The following is a 27890-nucleotide window of genomic DNA, read 5'->3' as shown; positions in this document are numbered from 1 at the left end:
ACTTCAAAACATTAGTGAAAATAATGAGATGGTAAATTGTTAAATTTTGTTTTGATATTTTGCTTGTATTGATAAACTTCAAATTGCTGATTAATATATGACTGCCGTGATTAAAAATATTAAAGCCATCAAATAGCCAAGAGTCAGCAATTGTTTGTGTCCATAATGAATTACTTCAAACAAGAGAGAGACATACAATGGAGCCCTTCTTGTCTTTAAACCGCATTAGAAAGTTAAATATAGATACCATTAAATATTGCTGGGCTTTTTATTGAAAATATTGTTTGGCGTGTTGCAGTTGCACTACATATTAATAAATGCACTATGACTAAGTATATTTAGAAAACTTAGGAATATGCAGCTCTTTGAAGGATGTAGATCATCCCTTCATAGATGGTTAGGAAACGTAGGTTGTAAATGGTGAAAAAATAACCCACGAAAAGGGGTAGCGGAATTTCCAAGAAATACTTGTAAAGAACTACAATTTTTAAAAAACATATCATAAAATTAAGGAAGCCATATCTATATTTAATCCATTATATCCACATTTAAATGTATGTATCTAGGTGACACATACATATTTCAAACTGGGACATTGGAAAAAAGGTATAAGTTAGAAAAACGTTTGATTCGGTTTTGTTAGTCAAAATATTTTTTATAATTAATTGTACATATATTCTACATGCTGGAAACAGAAATGGTATTATTCATGCAACCGAGTTAGTATCTTCCTCCAACGACGACTATCATGGACAAATGAACCAGAACATCTACTTGGTCTAGTTTGAAAATCAGCTGTTAAATAACTTGGAGGAACCATGATTTATTGTTATGAACAATACAGCGCATACCATAACAAACTGGTGCAAAAAAATACCAACAAGTGGATCGACAAAGCGTATAATTACGGAATGGCTTGCTAAACGAAAATTAAGTTTTAATGATACCATATTGAAAAGTAAATTATTTCAAATTGTTACTCGTCAAATTTAAATGAAGTTTTTGCATTTTTCTTCTTTCCTTTTTTTGGACATAGGACTGAAGATAATATGGGAAGCAATATTGTCTTAGATACATTGAAATAAATTATATATTTACATAAATATTATATAATATAGTTTTATATATGGTATTAAAATTTCGATTTCAAGAAACAGCACGATAGAAACATTATTTACATTTTATATATAATATAAATATATATTATTAATGGTCAATCAAAAATCAATTGACGATATTTCTAATCTTTCGATCTTTCTACAATTTCTAATTTAAATAACTCGTGATGATAGAGGAGACCGCTTCCATTTTTGGTATTCCATCTAACAAATCCGTTAACCAATAAGAATACACACAATCATTTGTACCTATTGATGATGAACCGCTACGCTCACCAACACTGAACATAATAAATCATCAGTCTCTACCGTTCTTTCATCGGGTTGAACTATTAGAACATTGTCGGACAGCTGACGTCCCCGTGCATCTCGACTATTTTTATCACCGGATAGTTCATCCGTGTTTTTTATTCTTTCGCTTCTTTTTCTATAGGCGCCGATTCAACTGTGCTTTTGTCGAGAACCACTCGATGCTTCTTACGGAATGAATTAGATATACGTTTCGGAATTTTTGGTTTAATTTTTTCTTGCTCATTAGTACTTCATTAAAATGATGTTAATCGATACTTACTTAACAGGTGGCCCTTGAAAACTTAACATACAGACTGCATCCTTTATCAACTATCTTACTTTCAATTCAGATCCTATTAATTCAAGTGTAACCGAAGCATTGAGCTTCTTTTGGTGTCCACACTTATGTAACTGCTTAAGAAACTGCTTTATGAAAGATGAAATATGTCAGTCTACCTAAAAGTTTTTAATAATTTCATAGACTTTTTTAACGAGGTTTATCTATAATATCGAAATAGGCATGATTAATTTTAAGTATTTCACGACAATGTTACCTACTTACTCTACTCGTAATAAATATTATATTTGCAAAAAGGATTTGAAAGAAAAATTGATGTTCAAAACAAAGTAAATTTAAATGCGCGCTACGTGTAGTAGTAGTAGTAGTAGTTTTGGTTGCACTCGATGGTTTGTACGGTTACAAGCCTTATTGGTTCATACTTTTTGTAATATCGTGTTATAATTATGCATTCTAATGCAGATCGAAGGCCTGTTGTTCCTCAATATAATAACAAATCGGTAAAAACTCGAAACACATGGTTTATTTTCGTTTCAAGGTATAAAAAGGTTATAGATATGTGATTAAATCTTACAAAGCGGGACCCAGTCAGTATTGGCCATTTTCTTGCTTTTTTTCAATATTATTTAATTAAAACAGTCCGAGTTGCGTTTCTTTTCGTTTCAGTAGTATATATTTTCATTTTATGTCTTTTTTTGTTGGGATTGCAGCCGAACGTATTTATGCCGAGGTCCGTGCCCTTGCCGACGAATAATTTATATTCCCGCAAAAAAAGGGACGATTTACATCGTCCGATATTGTTCGGCTCTATCTTAAGTCTCTATTTTCTGTCGGATCATCGTTATGCGACGGCAAAATAGCTCCTTTACGTCGTTATATAGATTTGTCCAAGATTTATAACCCTTTATATATACAAGGGATAGACAAAATAATATGAACACTGTGCAATTTAGCATCTTGTTGCATATTGGCAACACTGCTTTCGTGTAAATAGTACGACGCCATTAACACTAGCGATCGGTGAAATGTGTAGCTTCTCAGATGTTATCTAATGTTTCACGAGCGGTAACGTCCACGGTAATGTCAGCATACACAAAACATGGTAAAATATCATAAGTGAAATCGTGAACAAAATCCAAAGTTAACTCAGAGGAACATTAAAAAGGATTGCGTCAATACAATATAAAACTACTGAGGAAAAAGTGACAACAGAACTCAGCACTCATTTTAGTAATACCATTTCAACAACAGTACAGCGGGAGCTGCACAAAGCTAACATTCAAAGAAAGGTTGCGATTGCGAAATATTTTATAACGAAAGCCAAGACTAAGCTGCGCGAGATGTGGTGCAACGATCATACAATGTCGACATTTGATATTCTCAATGATGAAGTTCTTACTATGACTAGCATATAGTTACTAAACACTTCCATATTTCAAGATAATGCGACTATACACATAGCCCAAAAGGTGTTGGTTTGAGGAGCATAAGGATATCATCAAACATCTTCCCTGGCCAGTACAATCGACAGACATAATAATTATTAATAATATAATACATAATTCAAGCAATTGATAGATGTTTTGATACAAAAATGGGATTACATTCTATTGGAAACTAATCAGAGACCCAACGAATCTATTTCGCGAAGAATAGTTCCTTTTGAAAAGCAAATGATGACTCAACCCCTTATTAATAAATAAATGTTGTGTAGGTGTTCATATTATTTTGTTCATCTCCTGTATATATAATGTGAATTTCTTACCATATACAGATAAGTATAAACACACGAAAACCCGGTTTCATTGTTGATCAGTAATTCAAAACAATAATATAAACATTTAGCGGCTACACAATTCACAAATTTCGCACAAGATACGGACGGAATGTTGAAATGAAAGCTGTATGAAAGCTGTATGTTGAATAGAAAATACAGCAAGACTAGCCATTCAATAACATCGTTCAAATGACTATATCATAGCAATAACAGTTCAGGAATTACAAATATTAAGAAACTCTCTACTCTGCACGAGGCTACAAGATCTACACAATTCCATGTATACACACTTTAACTGATACATGCTCTGAAGATCAACCAAACGGACCGAAACTAACCATAAACCGCAAAGAAAATTTGTTGTCAATAATAATCGATTTTTCATCATAATTATGTGGTTTCAACATGGCGAGGTGCTCTCATTTCGATAATTAGAATTAATCCCTTATAGCAAATAATTTAACACCACTTAATATGTTTTGGCTATATGAACAAGTCTACAACCACTCGTGTATTGAAGATGAAGAAGCATTGCAAAGATCAAATGCAAATTATTACGATCTATTGGATTTTCTCCATAAATAAAAATGAATTAAGGAATTAACTTGCTGAGTATACTGATGATGAATATTTCACGTCTAACCTGTTTTAAGGCATATTTCGTCCTATATATTGCCTTTAGTGGTTATTGAATTTATATTGGTATATTAATTCGTTAGTATTCCAGCAAAAAAAACTTAATAAGGTTCATTTATTTTCCTATACGCTTAATCCGTTGTTTTTTTGATAAAATTATTTATGTATCTGTATACATAAATTATCATTATTTATCAAGTATTTAGTTTCCAGACATAGAAAAACCGAATTCAATGGATGAATTTCAGCACCGTACTTTATTTACAAACTTTTTAATGATTATCTTATTTATTATAAACAAAAGTAGTTACTACCAATTTTTTACTATAGTTACTATAGCTACAGCTTGCAAAACAGAAGTAAAAATATTAATATTAATCTAATTTAGCCTTTATCAGATTAGTTCAGGTCCTACGATTAGTAATTGAAGAAATTAATTCTTTGATTGTCCATTATCTATAATGTCTTGATATCTCAATTATCATCTGCGAAATTGAGATTAACTATTAAGAGTAAAAGAGAAAAAAGACCAAGACAAAGAAATAGGTTCCAACCCACCAACATTTCAAGAGATTGACGACGAAAATGAAAGGAAATACATATTAGTATATGTAAATAAATGTAATTAATAGATGTTGGCGATGTCACAAGTTTATTATATACATAAGTAGGATGAATGACACGTATTATTTATTCAGTTGTATATAGCTAGAAATAATTTATTCAGGGAAATTATAGATTTATATTAGTTGTATATAATTTTTATTAAAGAGTGAAATTTGTCGATACTAAAAAGCAAAGGTAATTTTAAATTAGTTAATTACTAGACTAAAATAACGTTAACTTCTTTGTGGTGGATAATTATTCACTTCAAATATTCAATTGAATTGGAATCTATCAAACTATTGAGTTGACCATGCCATAGCACGCAAAACAAGGAAGATAAAATAAAGAAACTTGGTAAAAAATAACTATGAAAAGCGTATATCCTTTAATAAAGTAATGGTAGCATTACAGAATTCAAACGCTTTTATTAAATATCAATATGTTAATACGAACCCCATTATCTGCGCTTAGAAACTGACTAAACTTCCAGGACAACTGTCCATTCGTGGCTGTTTGTCTTTGAAAATCCATGTTCTAGTACAATAACTAACTAAAAAATCAAGAAGCACATCATTCCCACTGAAACAATGCACTGGGACGTGGATGACGTCCCTTGCACCAGGTTAAAAAACGAACGAGCACTAGCCACGACCGCGTACTAATCTTCCAACCGAGCTTAGAATAGTACTCGCGTCGTCCCGCTTCTATTATATAAATTAATTCGGGTATTGTCGTAGCCGACGATTTTGTAGAGACCGGCAACGTGCACCAAGACCCTGAACGAGAAGCACCGACTGTTCGGATGACGTTATGCTCTATGAATATGTAATAATAACCTAACTCTATGAATGTTACGTTTCCCCCTTTGCTCTGTCCCCCACCCAACCAACCAACAAACTACGACCTACGATGCCATAGATGAGGCCGAAATATGAAATAATACAATAGGCATGATAACTAACCAATTTTAAAAAATTACTCTATGGTAAATTTATGAATTTATTTTACACGAAACAAACGTTATTTCTGCAAAAAATTATTTAAAAGAAAAATTGACGTTTGGAATAAAGTAATAAACAAGTTGTATATTTTCGTTTCAAGGCAGAAAAAATTTAAAAAATTAAATGTTGCAAAACACCAGATATAACCTACACATCTCTGATTTATTTCTAAAGACCATTTCTTATGTCAAGTATTTATCATTTTGACTACCTTTATAAAGTATAGTGTTTCTCCTAAACATAATATCGAAGTAAATAACACTGTCGACATAACTAGAGATAGATTAGGTTTCAGTTGTTCTATTTATTATGTATATGATTAATAACTTTATTCTTGTTTAATATAATCGGTTTAGTTTTACAAATGTGCATGAAGTCAACATATATTCCTACAAGATCCCACTGCCTAACCAGACAGAAGAACTTCTAACACTTCTGAACGACCATATATTCCCAAAATACAAAGAAATATATTAATTAAATAGTCTTCAACGGATATCAATCAAATCTAATATTGTCAAATACCTGGTTTCTTATACAACAAACAGTTCGATGAGCTATACTTCACCAAGCTAACGATAACTGACACTTGTTTTATTGAAGAATGTGATTTTATAGCCTTGTATTTATGAACTATGACAGGCAAAGGTTTCAAAAGTTTCAAACAATACTTACCTATAGGCAATGTATGAACCTCAATGTTGTAATTGAGGTCAAGTAAAAGAAACCTAGCAGAAATGTTATTTAAGAACTATGTGCCTATAGGTGACTGTGCTTTCATTGAATTTTACTTTGAACTTATTACTTGCACTTATTAATGTTCTTGCAAAATGTTATACTGAAATTTCCTTCTATATTCTGACGCTTGTCTACGGCTAGTACGCTTGTAATTCTCACTTTAATTCTGCAACATTTCGGATATTCTTTATATAATTATTATTTTAGTCGAATCGACAGTATTTCGACGAATCTATGCTGGGCTAATTTAAGTTGTTTGCCTTTATAAATCCTAGTTCAATTATTTTTCCTTGGTAGCACAATATCCCGGTTTTAACTGTGAAATATAAGATAAATAATAAAAATAAAATCGAAACACGCCAAAAATGTTATATGTTGGAATACGAAAATAATGATTAGGAAAAGTTAAGTGACGTCAATGCTTCGTAACGCGTCTGATTGGTGCTAATATGGCAAATTTATAGAACTTCTGTTTTTATTTCTACTAAAATCTCAGGAATCACAGTTGTGATGTAAAAATTAATGTTTTTAGAATCTGTCTACATTTTATTATTATTATAAATAAATCTTTTTGTGATTTTCTATTACTTTCATCCTGCCTAGCGTCTTCTATAGACAATTTTACTATAACAATAATTAGGCATAAGTATTCCATAAATAATCAAAAAAATTGTTGGATATACTGGAAATAAAGACTGCGTATTATTGTTCATTTTTAACTGATAAATATATCAAATTAAATGTAAAGATAAAACATCTGAACACCTGCACTAATTAACTAAAATTAAAATAAACAAATGATAAACTATCTTTTAATCAACGACTTCTACCTTGTACATTTAATACAACATTCAAGATATATAGCCCCATAAAAGGTCATATCTGTAAAAAAAATACATTAACGCCCAAAGAACAAGTGGGTATATAGAGTATATGTTTATTGCGTATTTTAAGAATTAGCCACCACATATAATTTCATAAAATATCAATGGTAATTATTTAAAGCTGATATAATTAATTTGACTGGTATAAAATGAATATAAAAAAAACAAGACAGGGAGCGCTATATGCGCCAAATTAAAACATATTTATCATCTTTTCATTCTAGCCTCTATTTTGACAAAAATCTTAGCAACAAAGTTTGCTTGCGCCTCAAAATTACCATAATAATTTTTAACTAGAACATAAACCCCGTTGAAGAAATTTTGCAAAAAATTAATTTTTTGGATCTCAAGTAAGAGGAGCGTCAACGAAATAATTCTTTCAATCTCAAAAATATCCTATATATCCAATTATATGAACTTGAATAACAAATTTTCCTAAATGTCTTCTAAGAACCACCAGAAATCACCAGTCATCAATGTATATATGGATTTTCAATAATCAAAATATAATTTTAGGTATGTGAAAATTATTCAGTAACAATTTCACTCAGCGGATGACAATCATTTATTATAGTCCAAAGCAAATAACAACAGCGTGCGCATAGTATAAAGATAAAAATCCTTCATATATATATTTTTTGAACGTAACGATGATTATTGATTTTCAACGTTTATATAGCTGTAGGAAAAATTAATCTATATCATTTATTAATTCAAAAAAAAAATTAAATAAACACTAATAACACACAATTAATGACATGATTTTTAAAATGTTTTAGTCATAATCATGACTAATATAACCGGCCTGTCCGTGGCATAACAGGCCGGTCAATGGCGATGTCCACTGCCGACTTAGACTGCTTGGCAGTAGCTAAAGCAAGCAAACCAGCCAGTATCGAATATCGCTTTCCACGAAGTGACCAACGGCGTTGCACGTCTCTCGATCAGCTGATCTGTAGCTTTAATTTTCAACTACACACTAGTCTAAAAAAATCTATATGCCAAGATAATTACGTGTCGGATAATATCATGACCGATTACGAAACCGACAACTTCTCGCGGAATCTCCACCAAAAAAGGAATGAAATGTTTCCATTCTAGAACATTATGACTAACTACGCAGATTAGTCAACTAATAATTAATTAGGCGGGTCTACAAATACTCAAAAATGTTCTGCATATTTTTACTTTTACAACAAATTTTTACTCTTAATGGCATACTTTAATGGATCTTTTAAAGTTATTTTTGAAAATTTTTTGTAATTTACAAAGCAAATGGCCCACATTACTACGGGTTATTATTAACTACAACTATTTAGTAATTTTTCCTTCATATTGTTCCTAAAGCCCAGATCTATGATTTAGTGACTGTTGGTCCCTTAGATATGTGTGAATACCTTCTTTTCTAATATAACCGTGCTACCATAAACTTTGTTTTGGTTGAGTTTGAATCATGTTGATGTTAACAGTGTGAAAGCTTGCAGTTCATGGTGTACAGTCACCAAAAGTGAATTGCAGTAGTTTAGTTTCTCGGCCCATCAACCACTCCACACAAGGTATACAATGGAAATTTAAGTAAAAACACTGCTATTCAGATGATCATCCTAGGCAAACTGACAGACAAATAATGTTAGTGGAACTGTAAGCTGTCCAGACGGGACAACAGCAACGTACATCTCTTTGGTTGTTTTTTAGGAAGAAGATGTTATATAGCGCGACTGATACGGTACTAGTCCTAGATAAAATAACGGGAAAATGTTTTCAGATCGTCGCTATATTATTTTAAAAAATCATTATTTCCTTTAATTCCTAATAATAAATGTTCTAAACTAATCAAAAATTCAATGTTCACTTAGTTTGGCTTGTAATTTTTCATTTTTTGTATTCTTGAAACGTCAATAAGTTAAAAAAAATTGATGGATTTTTTTATCCTACCCGAAAAAATCCCTAAAATGTATGCTTCTAGGTATAAAATACAAAACAAATTTAACAAAAAGTTGTAAAATTAACAAATAAACTTATCCTAAAAATAATTTTATTTATATTATTTAATTTTTGAAAATCAGATTTATTTGGATTTCATTGCTGTAAGAAATTAACACATTGATTTTTTAAATCAGCTATCATAGTTTTTATAATTTCAGTCACAACAATCATTAATAAACCGCGTTTATCGCATGAGAGTGAAACTGTGACATTTAAACAAAAGAATACATTAAAGCTCCTACAACCAAAGCGCATTTTTCATTCAATTCTGGCGGCGGTGACGATCTTTTGTCTTCCGCTGATTCACAAGGTTTCCGACCGTTTTTCTTGCCTTTTCAACATTATTGTATTATCAACATTATTTGTAATAAAAATAATAAGGGTATAACTTTACTTTGGCGGCTTTCCTATTGGTTTTACCGGTATGTAGCAGTCAAATAAATACCAATCATCAGTCAAGTCAACAAAATGTGTGGACGACTTTCTGTTTCAATGTGAAAAAAATATTAGAAAAAAACTTAAAAGAAAATGGATTGTATTTATTCTATACTAGTGATATCCCTAAATGTCAAGTAGTAACAATGGCCACATTGGCTAATGATACTGCACTATTCGCTACAAGTAACCCTGTTGAGACAATTATAAATAGAGCACAGACAGCTGTCAATAATATTATATCCTATAATATTTATTTTATTGCCGAAATGAATTGTTCCTTCCAAATAAAAATCCAATGTTCGGAAGGGATAACGTATGTCGGGCCCAACATTGTAGATAATATTATTGTAAAGTTGGTTTTTGTTTTAATATATATATATATATATCAAAACTAATCGAGTATCAGGCCAATACATAAATAATTTGGATTCGCTCTTATTCTCTGAAGTGCCAGTCATTTCTTGAGGTATTTGATTTTTTATATTCCCCAGCTTCCCGACAGCCAGCATTTTTTTGACGTAAAAGTGCACTGCATAACATTGCTATAATGCAAAATAATGAAAGAAAACAGCCGTTCACCGATGTTGAAAAATATCCCTTTGTCGGCGCCCCAGGGCGACCGCCGCCAAGACTAACGAGAGAGAAAAAACGAATCACGATAAATAAATTATTGACTTATTATTAGTTTTTTTCCTTTGGATTTATTATGGTAAATTATTCAGTGTTTTCCTTGAATATTAATCTGTTAGGTATGTTAGTTACGTTGAAAGTTTCGACAATGGAGTGGCAGAAAATGCATTTTCTTATTAGATTTGCCAGGTTTTTATTAGATTCGTTTCCATCAAGTACACTGAACTGTTACGAGGCTGAGTTTCAATAGTTGTAACGAGCGTCTAGTGACGTGACACTTCTGGTATTGCTTTGAGTGTTTAAACATGGAAGTGTGTAGTGGTAGAAATTTTTGTTTGCGTTTTAAACACGATGAAAGCTAGTTATGGTATTCGGGATGTAAAATTAATTCTTGTTTCACTTGAAATGTGATTTTATTTGATTTTTAAATTTATTTACTAAAATTATTCATTGTCATCAGAACTATCATTAATTATACAATGATTAACTTTTTGTTTTCAGGTATTAGTAAGATCAGATGATTTTTTCTATTTGTTTGAGGCATCCAATTACAGTATGCGCATTTAAAAGTCTTGACTATTTCGCGTTGGCGTAGTTCTGGAATCGGCAAATCTCCTGATCCATCTCCATCTTCTGAGTCTCCAAAACCATCTTAATTTCCAGGTCGCGATAGAGGTCACACACGCGTTAATACCAAAGCGCATTCACAATGCACTTCGGCACTTTGGAACCTTTGAGTCATTTGAATGTTAAAGTAACTGAGGCAGCTCCACAGCTGAATTCCATAGCTCCACACTGGTCTTAGTGCTCGCTTATATAAAACAAGATTTTGTAAATTCATAATTCTAAGTTCCGCTATTGAAGACATATTGTGACGTGATCCTCTTATTTGTGAAATCTATAAAGCCTTATCAGTCTGAGATCAAAGTATGTTCCTTCAATGTTTAAAAGTATTGATTAATCAAATAACATTTTAAGATCAGGTAAGAATACATTAAAAATATAGGTTACTCATGAATTAATTTTCTGGAATTAATTTCTGATCTAGGAATTTGAAAAATCCATTATTTTTGCTCATTCTCAAAATGTAATCTTTTAATATTGTGTATTCAAAACGATTTCTAAAAATCGAATTATTTTTAGAGTTGTAGTGACTGTTGTGACGAGGCAACTAAATATTCGACACCGATAATATCACGGCTCTATTAGAAAATTTAGAAAACACTGTCGATAACAATGGAGCATATTTGATTTAAATAAATGCATTATAAGGCGATATCTATAGCCAATATTGTAATTTTCAGCTAATATGATTAATCAACAAGACAGTAACAACCACACTTCTACCGTTAATAGATAAACAAATAAAAAATTAATCCACATGTTTGATTACACTGTAAAAAGCTATCAAAAAAAATATATACAACGATTGTTTATAATTTAAGTTAACTTTACATCGATGAACGTATTTCACCTGTTTCAAAAAACAAGAACCAACTAATTAAAAACCTATGTATCGGAAGTTATTCTGCACAATGGGCATAAAAATGTCGCCTTAATCGTGAGAAAAGTTCGTTACTAACGAAAAAAACTACCATGAGGGTAAAAGAGCACTTTACATATACAGCATTTCCTGTAACTACCACTATAAAAACCATCAACTCATAAGTAAAACTATTACTTTGTATTTATTTAAATAGATTACTGAATAAGTTCAAGAAGCAACTATTTTTCAATAGTAGTATGGAAAGATTACATTACAAATGCTGCTTCGAAGGTATGAAAGGAAGTCATTTCCACATCTAGTAGCAACAGGTGATGAAAAATTAATTTATATAGAAAATCCCAAGTGAAAAAAAATATCATGTTTATCACCTGAACTTGTCAAAGTCGGCCCACTAGAAGGACCAATCATTTATCTGATTGGACTCGGTTAGTGTCGTATATTATAAACAAAACCTGGAGCAACAGTTAATACTGATCGCTACAGACAACAAATAATTAAATGATCATCAACCGTAAATTGATCGAAAATGCCCATAACACGCTCAAAGATATAGTAAGATAATTTTGCAGTATGACAACGTTCATATAGAAAAAGTAGACAAAGAAGTATTGGAAATAATTTGGATGTGAAGTTTTAACGTACCCGCTGTACTCTCCCCCGGCTCCATTCGACAACCTTTGGAATATATGGGGCGCGCACTGGCAGGACGCCACTTAAGTTAAAAAATGATTCGATACGATGTAAACCAACCAACCAACGATGTATGGTTTAGCTTAAAGGAAAAACTGTATGTTTGGGATGGCAAATTAACAATACTTGTTTTCTTTAGCGAAAAAAACGGAAGGGAATTATCAGCACACTTGGTAAATATAAATCGGAGGATTGTTGGAGTCTCTTGTCAAATGCAATTATAAAAAATAAAGTAATTTTTACAATATTAAATCCCATTTCCAAAAATCTATTGAACAATTAATTTAATTATAAATTTGAAATGACTAAAGGAAGGTTACCGAATTCCAGATTTTGGCAAATTGTAAAATAATCGATTATGATGGGAAGACGATTTTTCCCACGACTATAGGATGTAATCCATATTGACCCGCCTGCCATGACTGCCTCGCTGCTGTCATCAAAAATAACACTTTGGATGATCGTCGTCCGAGAGTCTCCCGCCAAGCCGTTACGCCCAAAGGCATCTAATTAAATCGCCAGGGAAAGATCACAGGCGCCCAAGGTTAAATACCTAGTTTCGATTTACCTTCTCTGAGTTGAATTGTCTTTATTAATAGACTAATTTAAAAGAACAATCCGATCTTGCAATTTCTAGAATCTATCCATACATGTTAATCGGGGCCATGTGTTTTAAGACTGAATGGTGTAACCAGTAACCTTTAATGATGTTTTTGTCGCCGTTCAATAAGTCGCCTCTTCTTTCCTTAATAGTTTTGTGTTTTAAACCCCTTCCCATTTCATAACTTATGTACATAACAAAAAAACATTAAAACCAATTCTAAAAAATGTAATTTACCGGGAAATAATTATTTTGATATATAAGAGTACTTTTTAACTGGCCCAGTAACCGGTTGAAATTATAACAAACTGATACAGCGGAAAATATTTTTACGTTCTTCAACCGAACAATAACAATGTAAAAGATCCTAACCGAAGGTTATTACCAATTGCGTTGTTATGTGCATTATTTGTTACATCGACGAACGATAAAGATGAATTTTGTACTCTCAATCCTGTCGCCGAATTGGATAAAGGCAGACAAACTGGCATTATTTTTAACGTAATAAACACATATAAGATGTTTACGATGATGCGTTATCATTGGTTCGAGATAGAAGCGAACCAAAAATGTTCCAAAAACAGATGTTATAATAAACTAATTAATTAAAATTCACAAAGCCATGGCATTTGTTATTTACTAATATCACTTACGTGATTACTAGTAAATTACTTACGTATTCAGAATAACATATGTTTATTAGAAAATAATTAAGCTTTCTGTTTTTTAGAATCATAACGCTTCTTTGATTTACTGTTACAATTTTTTTAAAACCCCAAAAAGATTCCCCTGTTACCACTACACATAAAGTTGATGACTGTTTTAAATATTTGTATAGAAAATGTTCCTCATTTATCGGAAGTTAAAACTGAAAGAAGGAATTTTTATTGGAACTACTGTTCGATTTAAACTTCAAAGTAACAAACGAAAAAAATATTTGGATATGATTTAAAGAATGTATTACTATTTAAACCCCTAGCTACAAAATTAGTGTCTAATATGATAGACAAGTCCAAAACTGTTGGTTGTCTGATGAACCATAAAGTCCACGGTTTCATCAGGTCATAAAACGTCAGGTCGCTACGTAACCAACGAAGAACTGTACGATGACCTGGAAATCAAATGGATTTGCGAAGTTATCCAAAATTTCGCCTTGAAACACGAAAGAAGATTACTAAATTATACTAACGTGGAAGCAATACAAGTGCTGGACAGCGCGCAAGATTGTCAGGTGATTGAAGCGAACAAAACCATACGAACTTATTTAAAGTGTATACCTTTAGTATAAAAAATAGCTATAAGTTATTATAATTTTATAATTGTGGAATACATATTGATGTATTTTCTCGCACTCGTCTTGCTTGTGAGTTAATCCAAGTACAAATGAAAAGTAGTAATAAATTAATTGTAAATTAAGATTATACTAAGCGTATCTAATAAAGTTGTTATAAAAATATTTTGAGCCTGTATTTGATATTTTCAATTGCAAGCTTGTCCTTTTAATCACAACCCTTTTCAAAACGGTTTGTAGTTTAAACGCTACTTGTATTGTTTACAGTGATTTAAAAATGAGCTCCAAACAAATAAAAAATCTAGGGTATGGGTCTTCCAAGACGACCCAAATCCGACAAATTATTCGTGCGCGAAACACCTCAAAGCAGTTTCGAAGGAAGTTTCTTCGGAATAACTGGACATGTGACAACCGTGCTGAATGGTGCCCGATAATGTATTTACAAGAAATGCTTCGTAAAATAGGAATAAATAAGCGGCAACGAAGGATTATTTCTCATCATGATAATGCAAACTATCACACATCGGGTATTTTGCTGACCAAAAGGTCGATTTGATCCTTCGTACAGCACTGATTGGATAACAAATGTTTTTTTTTATTTCCGCATATCAAGAATAAATTGCATAGCCAAAGTTTTTGGGCGCTTGAAGAAACCGTTGATGTATTTAAAATACATATTTGAAGAATCCTCTCAATCAGAATGGAAAAAGTACTACAAAGATTGGCTTAAGTGCATGTAAAAGTGTATTGATCATCATGGAGAATGTCTGGAGAAAGAATAAAGCAATTTCCGTTAAAAATCACTGTCTTTTCATTATTAATCTCAAAATATAAATAACAACCCTCATATTATTGTAAGTAAGAACTGTCACTTAACTCTCCGAATACACTCTCACAAAATGTATCTTTTTCCAAACATCCCGCTACAAAACGTCCAATTATCAGCTGAGTAAATAAATGAGTAAAGCCGATCGGGATCTTGAGTTGGTGATATTCGTCTACGGCGATTTTCAATTGCGAATTCCTCAAACAAATCGATGTTTCATTGTCGTCGACTATAACAAAAAACTGACCAAAAACGGTTATAGATCCATAGTTGGACAGCCGAGTTTAGATTGGCGAACCGCTATATCTCACCTTGTCACTCCTTCTTCGGTTAAAAATATTTTTTTCACTTTCTTCTCATTGTGTTCCATAGAACACAAGTCGATAATTAATTCTCTGTACGGCGACAGCATTTGCGAAATAGATGTGGCGCAACCCCGTCGCTGTCATCGATAATAAAGGATTCTATTCTATTTAAAGAATTAATTGTAAACCATTTTACGAACTATTGTATAAGTAGTTGATTAAAACCTGGTTATTAAAGGTTGTTGTTTTAGTAGTTAGATCGGAAACTCATTGGGTAATGTGAATATCAGAAACAGAAAAAAATGCTTCATCAGTCTCGCTATTTTCAGTCACACCTCATACACATAGTTAGCATCACTTTTCTTCAAATCTGATATTAATTCTGTAAAATGATCAACGACGAAGAAATACAAAGAAATAAAACTGTAATATTTCTATTTTAGACTCTAACCGTAGAACACACCTTTTTTCAAATTATTTTGATTCTGAATGAGTAGGATTCACCTGCCTGTTTTATTTTATGTTTAAGCAAGCAAACTTAACTAAGCTAACCTATTGGTAACAATTTTTATTCTTAATAACATTGAGCCTCAAATATTAACATTTTATATTTCAGAATATAGTGGTCAAGAACATTCTGTAAATGAAGTTAACCAGAAATTTTAATTATTGCACTTAAAGAATTGTGATAAAGAAAATAAATAGGAAATAAGAGCTGTTAATTGTTTTGTACTCAATCTAAAGACGAATTGGTACATTCTCGTAGCCAACCATGTTAAATATACAATATATAGTATAAATGTATAAATCGTTATTCCAGCAACACCAAGCTTGATAATTATACAATACCAATTTAATTTTTATTCAAGTGGACCCTGGACAAATAAATCATTTTTTTCAGGCAAGATAAAACGAACAAAGGATTACATGGAAATATTTATTGGGGACCAATAAAATTAAACTATAAGTGAACTTAAAGCTTTCATGTTTAATTGACAAGAATGTCCTTTGATTCTGTCGGCAAGCAATTTTTTCTTGTAGTAATCAAAGAAAAAACGTATGGTGTGGTTCTTCACTAAGACCTTCGCCAACTTAATGTTTTCTGATAATGCCACGCTTTGTAGTAGCCGCTCTATAAAACGTACGGGGCCTAGCCAATTTATAGTGTTCTATCAATTAATTCATTGACTTGAATCAGCATGATTTATTGTAATAAAAAATATTTTATTTGTATATTAAAACTAGTTTACTAGAGCCCCTACTAAAATCACAGAAAGAGTCCACATTAGAGTATACATTTTCCAGTTGCATTTTTTTGATCAATCGAATCAACAAGAGCTCAAAATTCAGGGTATTATGAGAGATACTGACCCAAAATATTTTAATGCCTAGGCAAAAGTTATGGTGATCATAAGTGGTGTTATAAATTGATGTAACAAGCAGCCCGTGAACATTTTAGATTATATACAGGCTAGCTGTAGAGTAGTGTGTAAGATTTGTGTGCCTCGATATGCTTTGTTTGTAATTGCACAGATTATACAATAAAAAAATTTGTAGACCTGTTCATAAGGGTAGAAGGTACGGTGAGACGAAGCATATAAAACCCGTTGCAGATAAAATTACAGCTATTAGGAGAGACTGTCCCAAGCGATCGAATTTTTAGTGATGCTAAGGAAGAGAAAAGGTTTCGAGACATTTGTTCTAGAACTTGGTTCGAACGTACTTCTACTGAATGTCTTATCAGTATGTATTTTCTTAGATGTAGATATATGCATAATTTTGCGAGTAGTAATATTCACTAGTAACATATTATGCCTAAATTTGTCGAAATCTTGTACTACACCTAGGAAAATTACAGTTCAATTTCGTCTGTATTGTATGAACCTGCTCGATAGCCAAATCTAAACTGGCAGCCCGGCCCAGAAGATATCTCTGAATGGTATTGAACTGAAGAAAAATGTAAATTATAAAAACAAATATTCGAGATAAGTGTGACTGAATGGAAATGTCTGAATTGACAAAATTTATTTAAATCGCCGCCATAATTAACGCAACCAATTCCCGTACGATGTGAGACATAAGTAGCACGAAAAAATTATTAGAAAGTCAGCCATTAATTTAAAGAACACCTCCGTAGCGCAGAGGCCACCCTACCCGCCTCATCGGAGCCGTATCATTGTTGCGAAATGGTCAACACAAGACCGAACGCTACCAGAACAAGAAAGAGCGAGAAAACGACGGAGAGAATGAACAGAACGCCAATCCAAAAGGAAAAAACGCCCCGACACGGTACTGAATTGTACAAATCTGTGGCCGGTTACGCGTTCACGTTCCATCGAGCTTAGAGCGGAAACTACGGATCAGGAAAAAATGGCACAGTGCACGTTCGTACAGCGGCAATGTGGTCTCCAAGCTGGGCAGGACCGTATCTCGTGTGAATTCTGGCGCTTGAGGTGAACGGACTCTTCTCTCGTTATAAACGTTTTATTCAAACAAACGAATTTTCAACGTTAAATTACATTTTAATTTATTTTATTCTTACAAATGATATTAGAAGCAATTCCAAGACATCAGGGTCAACAAGTCTCGAACATATAAACAACAAACTATAAATAAAACAACTTTTAGGCTAAACTCAACGTTATTCATCAAGACAGTCCCCTTCAAGAATTATACATTCATTTAGTTATTCATTCATTCATCACGCCAAGAACAAAGTGTGTATGTAGTAATAATAAATTAAGTATTGTTTGTTTTGATGGATCACATAAGTCACTAGTATCTCAAAGGACAATTTTACTAATTTTGTACAATTTTTTTTCTCCACATATGTTTCTTGAGCTCGAAAAATTTCTATTTCATTTTTCTTGGAAAATGATAACATCAAAAATTATATATAAGTTTCGGTCTAGAATATGACTAGATATTCTGCCAAATTCACTTTGTTTTGTGTAAATATAGCAATGTATGTGCGTGTATGAATTCATCCTTTATCATAATCGATACTAAGAATAACAAATCTGCATCGGTATTTCCAAATAGCATGGAATTTCCTGATAGCGAAATGGACTATGTCCTAAACTTTATGGAAATTGTAAATTAATCACTTAAATCCCGACGAACTAGGTAGAAAGCAAGGATAGTATGTTGGACAAAATTATAGAATCGTCCTCAAAAATAACACAAAATATCCTAGTCCCAAGATCACTATCGAGGAAAGAGCTTGATTAATAAAAATACACAGTACTCAAGAAATCCACACGTATCCTTAACTACCTAAATTTAATAACTGCAAAACTACACCTCTAAACAATAACTATCTCATACCCTCATATTTATTCTTCCTTTGACATTTAAAAAATTTTATAAACAAACAATATTTCAATAACAAATGCTTCATCAATGGGATATTTTCCAATCACTATTCCACGGAATTTTACAACTATATGAGTTTAGTTGAGTTAGAAATGAGCTATAAAAAAAAACATTAATTAATAAACAACCATTTATTTTAGATGTACAAGTAATTAGACTAGTCATTCACCGTCGTATTATAAAATAGAAAATATAAATGATTTCCCGACAATCAAAAAAGATCATACTTAAATATAAACAGACTCCGCCATCTGTCAATTTATGATTGAAATTCGACATTGGCAACAGGAAGGCGCTTCACAATAACAGATGCGCTAATTTCAAATCTAGTGATTTTAAGATAACGATAAGATAGGAAAGTGGATTTTTCACTTAGTACTGTGATTAAAAATACTCTTATTATAAAAATACTAAAGATCTTGAAATCGTGCTTTATTGCAAAAATTGCCAACAAGGAATATTATCGTGTTCGCTTGCATCTGTTCGTTTTAAGAAGCTACTTACAAAAACATTGATTCAAAATCAAAAACTGACGTAATTGAGAAAAATACATATGAGTTCGTACTTGAAAGAGAACCGTCAACAATTGACAATTCGGATCCATACAAGATGGATATATAGTATATATATATATATATATATATATATATATATATATATATATATATATATATATTTGCAAAGAATATGCATGATGATGAATTTTAATGCACACTAAAAAGCACTATGTGTAATATAATTGTTTTGATTGCAACCTATCAATGATGTGCTGTTCCTTAATATAATAATACATTGGTAAAAACTCTAAAGAAGTTGTTTATTTTTGTTTCAATATATTTGCTATTTTGACTACCTTTAATTACGCTAGATTTGAGGTTGGCTACTCTAACATGCATTTATTAATTTACTTGACAAGTGTTATACTGACAGTATTTTTTACTTGAGTTTCTTTAAATTTTATTACAATTCATGTCTAGGAAATCTCTTAAAAATCATTAACATTATTTATTTTTTCTTACCATAGGTAGCACAAAACGAATGTTTTATCTATGTAATATAGGATAAATAATCCGAAGAAAATCGCAAAAAGTGTCAAAAAATCCAGACTTGGAATGCGAAAATGATGATTAGGAAACGTTAAGTGACGTCAATGTTTCGTGACGCTTCTGATTAATGTTTGGCTTAATATAACAATTTTTTTTAATTATCTACCTTTGCTTCTACTAAATTCTTAATAATAACAATTGTAATTTAAAAATATATTGTTTTAGAATCTGCCTATCATATATAATATAATTATAAATCAATATTGTTGTGATTCATTATTACAGTCATCGTACCTATTGTTTGAGGGACGATAAAGCTAAAAATGGAGCTAAATTACATCGTAGAACCACTTGTTGCTCCCTGTTCTAAATCGCCTATGTAGTCGTTTCCTTTTTCACGGTTCCCAGTTATGTGATATATAATAGCGGCAGAATTACCGATAGATATGCTGCTAATCTAGATCTATTTCGACAATTATCCGTAGCATATCCGGTATATAGAAATAATAACGACGATTATCGAATTACATGTAATGGTCATGGACAGGTTCTTGTATAGGAAGCAACTCAGATTATCGTCTCATGATTTGCTATCTATTTGATTGATATCCGTAACGAGATGCGAAGAAAAACAACAGTTACATACACACATACAGAGTGTATATTTTAAATGTTTGTAATAAAAAAATTCGAAAACACTATATTAATAATCTTGCTACTCCACTGAACACAAATAGAAGACCTATAAAAGTAAACTTAAGTTCTAGTTATTCGAACATAAAGTTATAGGAAAATAACTATTTTTGTCGTAACGGTAACAATTTGCAGCGGATGATACATGCAGATTGTATACAGTAAATCTGATTTTAACAACAAGTCACTGAAACAATCGAAATAGCTGCCCTAGTAATATATTATCAAAGTTTTCATGGGTAGCATACACGAACTCAGTGCATGTTATATAGGAACAATGATACAGTGCTTTCGCCAAAATCTTCATTCAAACGCGATGGAAAAATGTACGCCACATAAACTTTAATTTTCATATCTTCCGATACACGCCGCCGTTCCCAACGTAGCGTGAAAAACGTTTTTTAGCACGTCAACGGTCATACATACACACATGCATTAAATCGCCTTATGATATGAAAAATCGAATCCAAACGAATTTTAAAATACCCTTTCGTAAAGTGCACTTACCACTGTTGTCCATTGCTGCCCGTCTAAAGTGGTGGCGGCGGCTGGCTGCAGCGGCTCCTCTTTAAGGCTCCGAGCCAAAGCTCCGGCAGGTGGCGGAGGACCCCCCGCGCCCTTGGCTTTCGCTGGCGACAAACGGCTACCTGGACGAGTCCCGAAAGGGAAGTATGGGCCATCAGCCGCAAATGGCTCGCCCGTAGCCTGCGTCGGACTAGCACCAGGTCCAGAATATACAGGTCCGGTTGGGCTTAAGGCATAGGCCTGAACAAGCAATAGAATATCTTTAAACTCTATCAGTAAAAAACGCTTAAAATAAAATTACACAGATTTAAACAGATTGTCCAATAAGTATTAATTCGATAAGAGATGGCGCTGTTAAGTTGATTTTTTTATTATTTTATTTATTGCTAGATCCTGAATTAACTGAAAGATATTTACAGTGTGAAAAATACTTTGGATTTCAGAATGATGTCCACAAGAGGATTTGACGGTTTTGCTTTTCGAAAGCATTGCAAAAGTGTATAGGTAATTACTTTCCGATTTTTGTAATAGATCTGGCTAGCCATAAATATGCAATGTTATGATTTGATACATATATACATACATGCAGTATAATATTTTGAAAATGTCTTTTGGAATAGCATCCATAAATTGCCTCAGAGATAGGTAAAATGTTTATAATCGAATAACCAATATTTTGAATGAACAAATTTATCTATCCATTACAAATAACGTGTATCCTTTAAGGAAAAAACCGCAACGGAATCTTCGAGACACCTCGTATACGCTGGAACAGGGACAAGTACCAATATCAGAGTTACACTGCATGACCAATTTACTTGATTAATGATTTTTATACCATTCTTACAAAAGGTAAGAAAAACAGGGAAAAACAAGTCGTCGCTATTTTCGAAAAAAAAAGTTTCACTTTTTTTCTAATGTAAAGCCTATAACAATATACCAAAAACTCTTGATTCGACGTGACTAAATCAAGAAAATATTCAAATTTAGCATAAAAACAAGATAATAAATAACTTACCATTCCGTTGTCCATTCCCGGATATGGCGATTGAAATCCAGGTTTTTCTAAAACAATTATGTTGATAAAATGTTATTTGTATAATAATAATACGATATTCGAAACAATTACAATACAATTACTAAATTACAATACTAATACAATTTGCTAAATTAGCAGATAATCGAATATTTGGCATCGGAAATGTAACAAATTTAAAACTAAATAGATCTACATTAGACTTAAACATTGTTGCCATATTAATTGAAGAGTCAGTCAAGCACAGCCATGATCTACCTTGTATTTTAGATGTGATGATTTAGATGAATGAACAAAACATTACCAGCCGATCTTAATAATAATTAACTTGTATGGATCGAATAATTGCATAATCAGTATTTAGCGTTATTTTATTCCGTTAAAATACAAAAATTATTACTGCAATTTCATTAATTTGTAATCTATTTTTAATAAAATTAAATTCGTCAAATCGGATGTACAAAAGTATATTTGCTTTAAACTTCACTGCTGATATAGTGAAACGAACATAATTAAAATGAGCACCAAGCAATCTGTCAATTATGAAAAAAAGATCAACAGAATACATACAAACAATTAACCCACATAAAATGTTAAAATAACGGAAATTAATAGTAAATGATGCAGAACTGGTCAAGTATATTACAAACTAGAGTGATGAACACCGCTACTTGATTTGAGCAGAGTAAAAACTAGATCTATGCTAGTTTAAGCATAAAAATGGATCGCCTACAATAAAGCTGACATAAAGTTTGTATTTAGCATTAACTTCCAAGAATATTCTGTCAAAAATAATATCAGTTAGTATATCTTTGAATGACTAAAGATTTACATTCAGTTCCGCACAATGTTGCCAGTTCGATTTTTTTATCAAGAAATCGCAAGATATTGATAACACTTTAACACATTTAATGTTACTTAAATTCTATAGAGTTACCTGACATGTAAGTGAATAAAAAAATACTAATATTCATAGGGTGGTTCATCATCATCGATTGTTTACTATTAGCAAGAGTTAAAGCAAATGTGGAAATTATTTTAGAATATTAAAAAAACACTATATATATGCCAAACATTTAATGTTTTTAATTAATTTTAAGGAAATTTATTATTACGACGTAATTCCAAAGGATTTTGTTCCAGAACAGAATTTGTTATTGACAGTAAATAATGATAAAGTTAAGAGAATCTAAAGATTTTCTTTAGAATCAGCTCGATCAGATATTATGTCGGTAATAATGGCAATAATAATTAACTGTTCTGGTGGCTGAAAAAAATCGATAGGATTTCAAAAGGTAAAAAACGGAAAATATTGCATGACTACATATGATATGAATAATGTTCAATTATACATATATAAGAAATATATAAAAAATAAAAGAGCTTTAGTTATTGTTTTTTAATGTTAGTATTTATAGAAGTAACATTTATTGTACCGTTTTACAATATTTAAGGTAATAACAATATACAATGAGAAAATAAGTTAGCAGTTGTCAGATTAGATAGTATTTTAGAGGTATTTTGAAAATCTTTTATGTAAATGTTAACTAGTATTTAAATGAAACATTTCATTAAAATCCATTTTTTTTCATTTTAAATTAACTAATAATAAATATTCTCCCTTGGTGTGGCTTCTGATAACTCAGAGTATCTTCTGCCTTTTTATTTTATGTTAGATACTCAATGACGCGCCCTGTACAAGCCACTCGATAAGCTGCACAAAAATCAAATAAACACCGCGAACAAGAAGCCGACAAGAAAACGCTAAAAATAACAAACGAAATGTTGTACCATAAATTGTCTAAAATTGGTAACATCAATTAATTAGTATAACAATAATAAACGACCAGGCATCTCCGACTAAATTGATGACTAATTAACACATTTTCAAGAGAAAAACTACGACTACGGTTCGTTTCGACTTCCGGAAGACAACTCGTTATCTATAAAATAACATATACGAAGATTATCGCATCTATAGAATATATTCGTGTTGTTGTTCACCATAATACCAAACGCGGAATCAGGCAGATAAAACAAATTTGATGAAAATACGAACAAATAATTGAAAACTGCTTATAACATCTGAGGAACAAATTTCTTTAAAATTATAATAAACCTATCTTAAAACAATTATCGGGATAAAATCAATGTTATGCCTTAATACCTAAAAGCTCATATCTGTTTAAACATAATCAAAAGCTTAAAACGATATTAATTTATAATTATTTCGTTTTCGTCTAATAGATGGCTTTAAAATCGCGTATCTCTAATAATTATTATTCAGTAAAGGTATACTATAGTGCCTGCAAAGAGTAACAGTCCATAGAATATTCTAGAGAGATTAAAATTATTAATCATTATAAATAGATTATTAAGATTAAAAAGAAAGAAATTAATGAATCTAAATCTAAACGCTCTTGATCCGATCTACAGAGCCGAGACATGATGATATTTCTAATTCAAAAATATATAACTGTTATTTCGACAAATATTTCTCGCAATGTCCGGCGAAAAGGCCCACGTAAACCCGATGAATTATAACCGGGAAGTTTTCGCTCAGAAAATCCGTATAATGAAGTTTCGTTTCCACTAGTGTGGCTCGCATTAATATCCACCGATATGACACTGTTAAGTTGCCATGTCGAGCGTGAAAATGCTTTCCAATGTCCTGGACACGGTTAAGATACCGTTCATTAACAGAGACCGACCCAAGGGACCACGAGGAGCGTGCTCGGGACTTGTTTGCTCGTGCGTGCCGCCTGGTCAAGACGACAGATCGCAGCCCAAAAGAAGAGATGGCAGAAAAATGATGGTCCCTCAAGAAGGAAAGGATTTCGATGCGACAGGGATTTTTTTTTAATCGAATCAAATTACGCTAGTAAACTTCGGGGACAGTGAATATTTAAAGTACAGGAAACGTCATTAATCAATAAAAAATTATAAAATAAGGAAATAAAGGATAAATTGTATTATAAAATAATTTAATTAACCAAAAAACCAGTATTAATAGACCTAAAATAATAAATATATGATAACCTGTAAGATATATGTAAACACGAGTAAGTTATATTATGTCAACTAATGCAATGCCATTTTATCTTATGCGAATTTAGAGAATCTACAATTTTAGCCATGTTCTTGAAAGAAAAGCTAGACATGGAACAATGATTTTCCAAAGCAAACGGCTCTAATTTACCAATAGTTCAGTTGTTAATGCATGGAGAAGTTTTTGAAAATAGCAAAGGTTATATTGGAGGAAGTAAGGAGGAAGACATAAATATGTTTTTGTTACCTATAACACTGATTGCATAATGATTTCTTTATTTCAGATAACTCAGGCCATCTTATGGAAATGACACTGTAATCCACTTTCAACTTAAACGCGATGAAGATCTCTACATAGTGAAAGCTACAATTTAATAAAGATATGTTTTAATAGTAGATGAAGCAGATGAAACTGTTAAAGCAGTGCATGCACAAATGGAAGTGGACTTTTAAATGTTTCGTTGTCACAAGGATACAATAACAATTTGATTAAGTCACTTAATTTGTCACCCATCGCCTTGTGTGGGACGTAAATAATGTGTCAAATCTTTCTTTAAATATTATCGCATTGAAGGGTCTCATACTAATTATACAACTTATAATTCATAACTAGCATGTCAATACATCATTTCGATGACCCCTGACGTTTACGGTTTGTACCATACGTTATCTATTGTAACAAAGAATAGTTTAAAGTATTAAGATAAAAAGTATCTCTCAAACCACAAATCCATATTGGCTACAAAACGAAAATTTCTCTGGGAAATGCAACGTAATTCGGAATAAAAACATTAACAAAAAAGCAAGAGAGAAACAGATAATGCCTATTTATCCGATGGAGACGAGATGCGAAAACATAACGATAACCAAAGAGAGTGTGCTCTCACCATAGCAAACAAACGCAAAGGGGAACGGGGTGGGAAGGCTGTGCTCTACGAAGCACTCGAGAGTATGGCGAAAAAAAAGGTCGCAACAAGGGACCGAGATGTGGCGGCAACGTCGAACGGCTTCTTGCCACGGCCGACCGAGACCCGAATAAAACATCTGTTCGTCCTGGCCAACCACGATGCCGGCCTGCCGATTACGATTGTGGGTTAAACGATGTTTTGGTGGGCTCTCTTTCTCCATCCACCACGGGCCCATTTCCGTAATACGAGGACTGTTCGAATCTAACATCAAAGATAATTGAGGTATTTAATATTTATCGAATGGAAATGTCGAAAACAATTAAACTCAAAGTATATTTTCAATCAAACATGAAATATTTATTCCACCTGCTGTAATAATAAATATCCTATAATAAATATATCCACCTATTACCTTTCCAAATTTTACATACATGTCAGTTTATACCTTAATAGGTTAAAACTATGTTGACACGGAGCAACCGTTACCTCAAAACCAGTAATAGTTAATCACGAGGACCTTCACTAATCGTTTATTATCTTCATTATCTTTTAGCATAGTAGCAGTTATAATTCAACCTGAACTCAAATAGACAGTTCACAACAAACACATGAAAATTAACAAAAAATACAACCGGGCTTACTGCACAATACTAAAATTTATAGAAGAACCAAATTATAATAATAAGACATTAAAAGAATGACCTAGATTAACGATGTACAATTTTTAAGCGCAAGAACTTCAAAATTTTGCCATCCACTGGCCTCCTTAGTTTATAAACTAATAAATAAAAACTTCGAATGAAAATTAACAGAACCAGTAGTTGGTATATATTTGAAAAAATTTAACTAAAATATGGTCTTAACATAATTAAATAAGATTATAGCCAAACCGTTTTACAAACATATAAACAACCTTAAAATCAAATTATCTTAATTATTATAATTGATTATTGTAAACCAGAAACCAAATCAAATATAAAACCAAACAAGATATAATATGGAAACCTGTTGAATTTATAATTTCATCTCCGTTGGGCTTTTTTTAATTATTGGCAAATTACGTGAAAATTAAATTTGAATACGTACATAGTATTACAGATATACAAATATTATGCAATGCAAAAAAGAAGAACTTTAATACACCAAAAAGAACCTGTTTGGAAAACTAGACACAACGATGTAAATAAAAGGAATAATTAAAAAATCAGGAGTTACTATGCTCTCTATTACCCAGCTAAACAAATACAAATAGTTGTTTAGGGGTTAAACATAGGGGAAAAAAATATGTACACGAATGGAAATTTTAAAAAACCAGCCTGTATATACGAACAATTAAAAACAAAACACGTAAAAATAAACATGTAAAAATACAAACAAGAAATAGATCCCCGTTAAATTGTCTTAAAAATAAGAAAATGATAAGTGCCAGTGTTTACAACATCAAAACTCTATTTTTATGACTTTATAAATAAAAACAAAGTCAATAATAAGAAACCTCTTTAAAATTGTTATTGCCTATTATTTCGACTAGAGCTAGGGGAAAGCAAGATTTTAATGAACTTTCCAACTCAGAGAAACAGCATACACTCAAAATTGCATGCTTTTATAATCAATATTTAATTTACATAAATAATCC

At 31.8% G+C, this 27890-nt stretch overlaps 1 protein-coding gene across 17 annotated transcripts in view; it reads right to left on the bottom strand.

The window, feature by feature from the left end:
* The window catches only part of da (transcription factor daughterless), a 51511-nt gene that overhangs the window by 22728 nt on the left and 893 nt on the right, over positions 1-27890 (bottom strand). For 16 of the 17 annotated variants that reach the window (XM_076402883.1, XM_076402884.1, XM_076402888.1 and 13 more), the window contains exons 2-3: positions 22281-22327; positions 21245-21502 (exon numbers count right to left, since the gene is read on the bottom strand). In XM_076402883.1, coding sequence (XP_076258998.1) covers positions 21245-21502; positions 22281-22327 — 305 coding nt within the window. Of the gene's footprint in view, positions 1-5179; positions 5450-21244; positions 21503-22280; positions 22328-27890 lie in introns of those variants that run through there. The other variant, XM_076402899.1, reaches the window with a different exon arrangement.

The sequence above is a fragment of the Rhynchophorus ferrugineus genome, unplaced genomic scaffold (assembly GCF_030347505.1).
Source record: "Rhynchophorus ferrugineus isolate W39M unplaced genomic scaffold, kcgeb_rfMv2 rfM4, whole genome shotgun sequence".
Lineage (NCBI taxonomy): Eukaryota > Metazoa > Arthropoda > Insecta > Coleoptera > Curculionidae > Rhynchophorus > Rhynchophorus ferrugineus.
The sequence above is the reverse complement of the archived record's forward strand: the minus strand, read 5'-3'. Positions and strand labels throughout refer to the sequence as shown.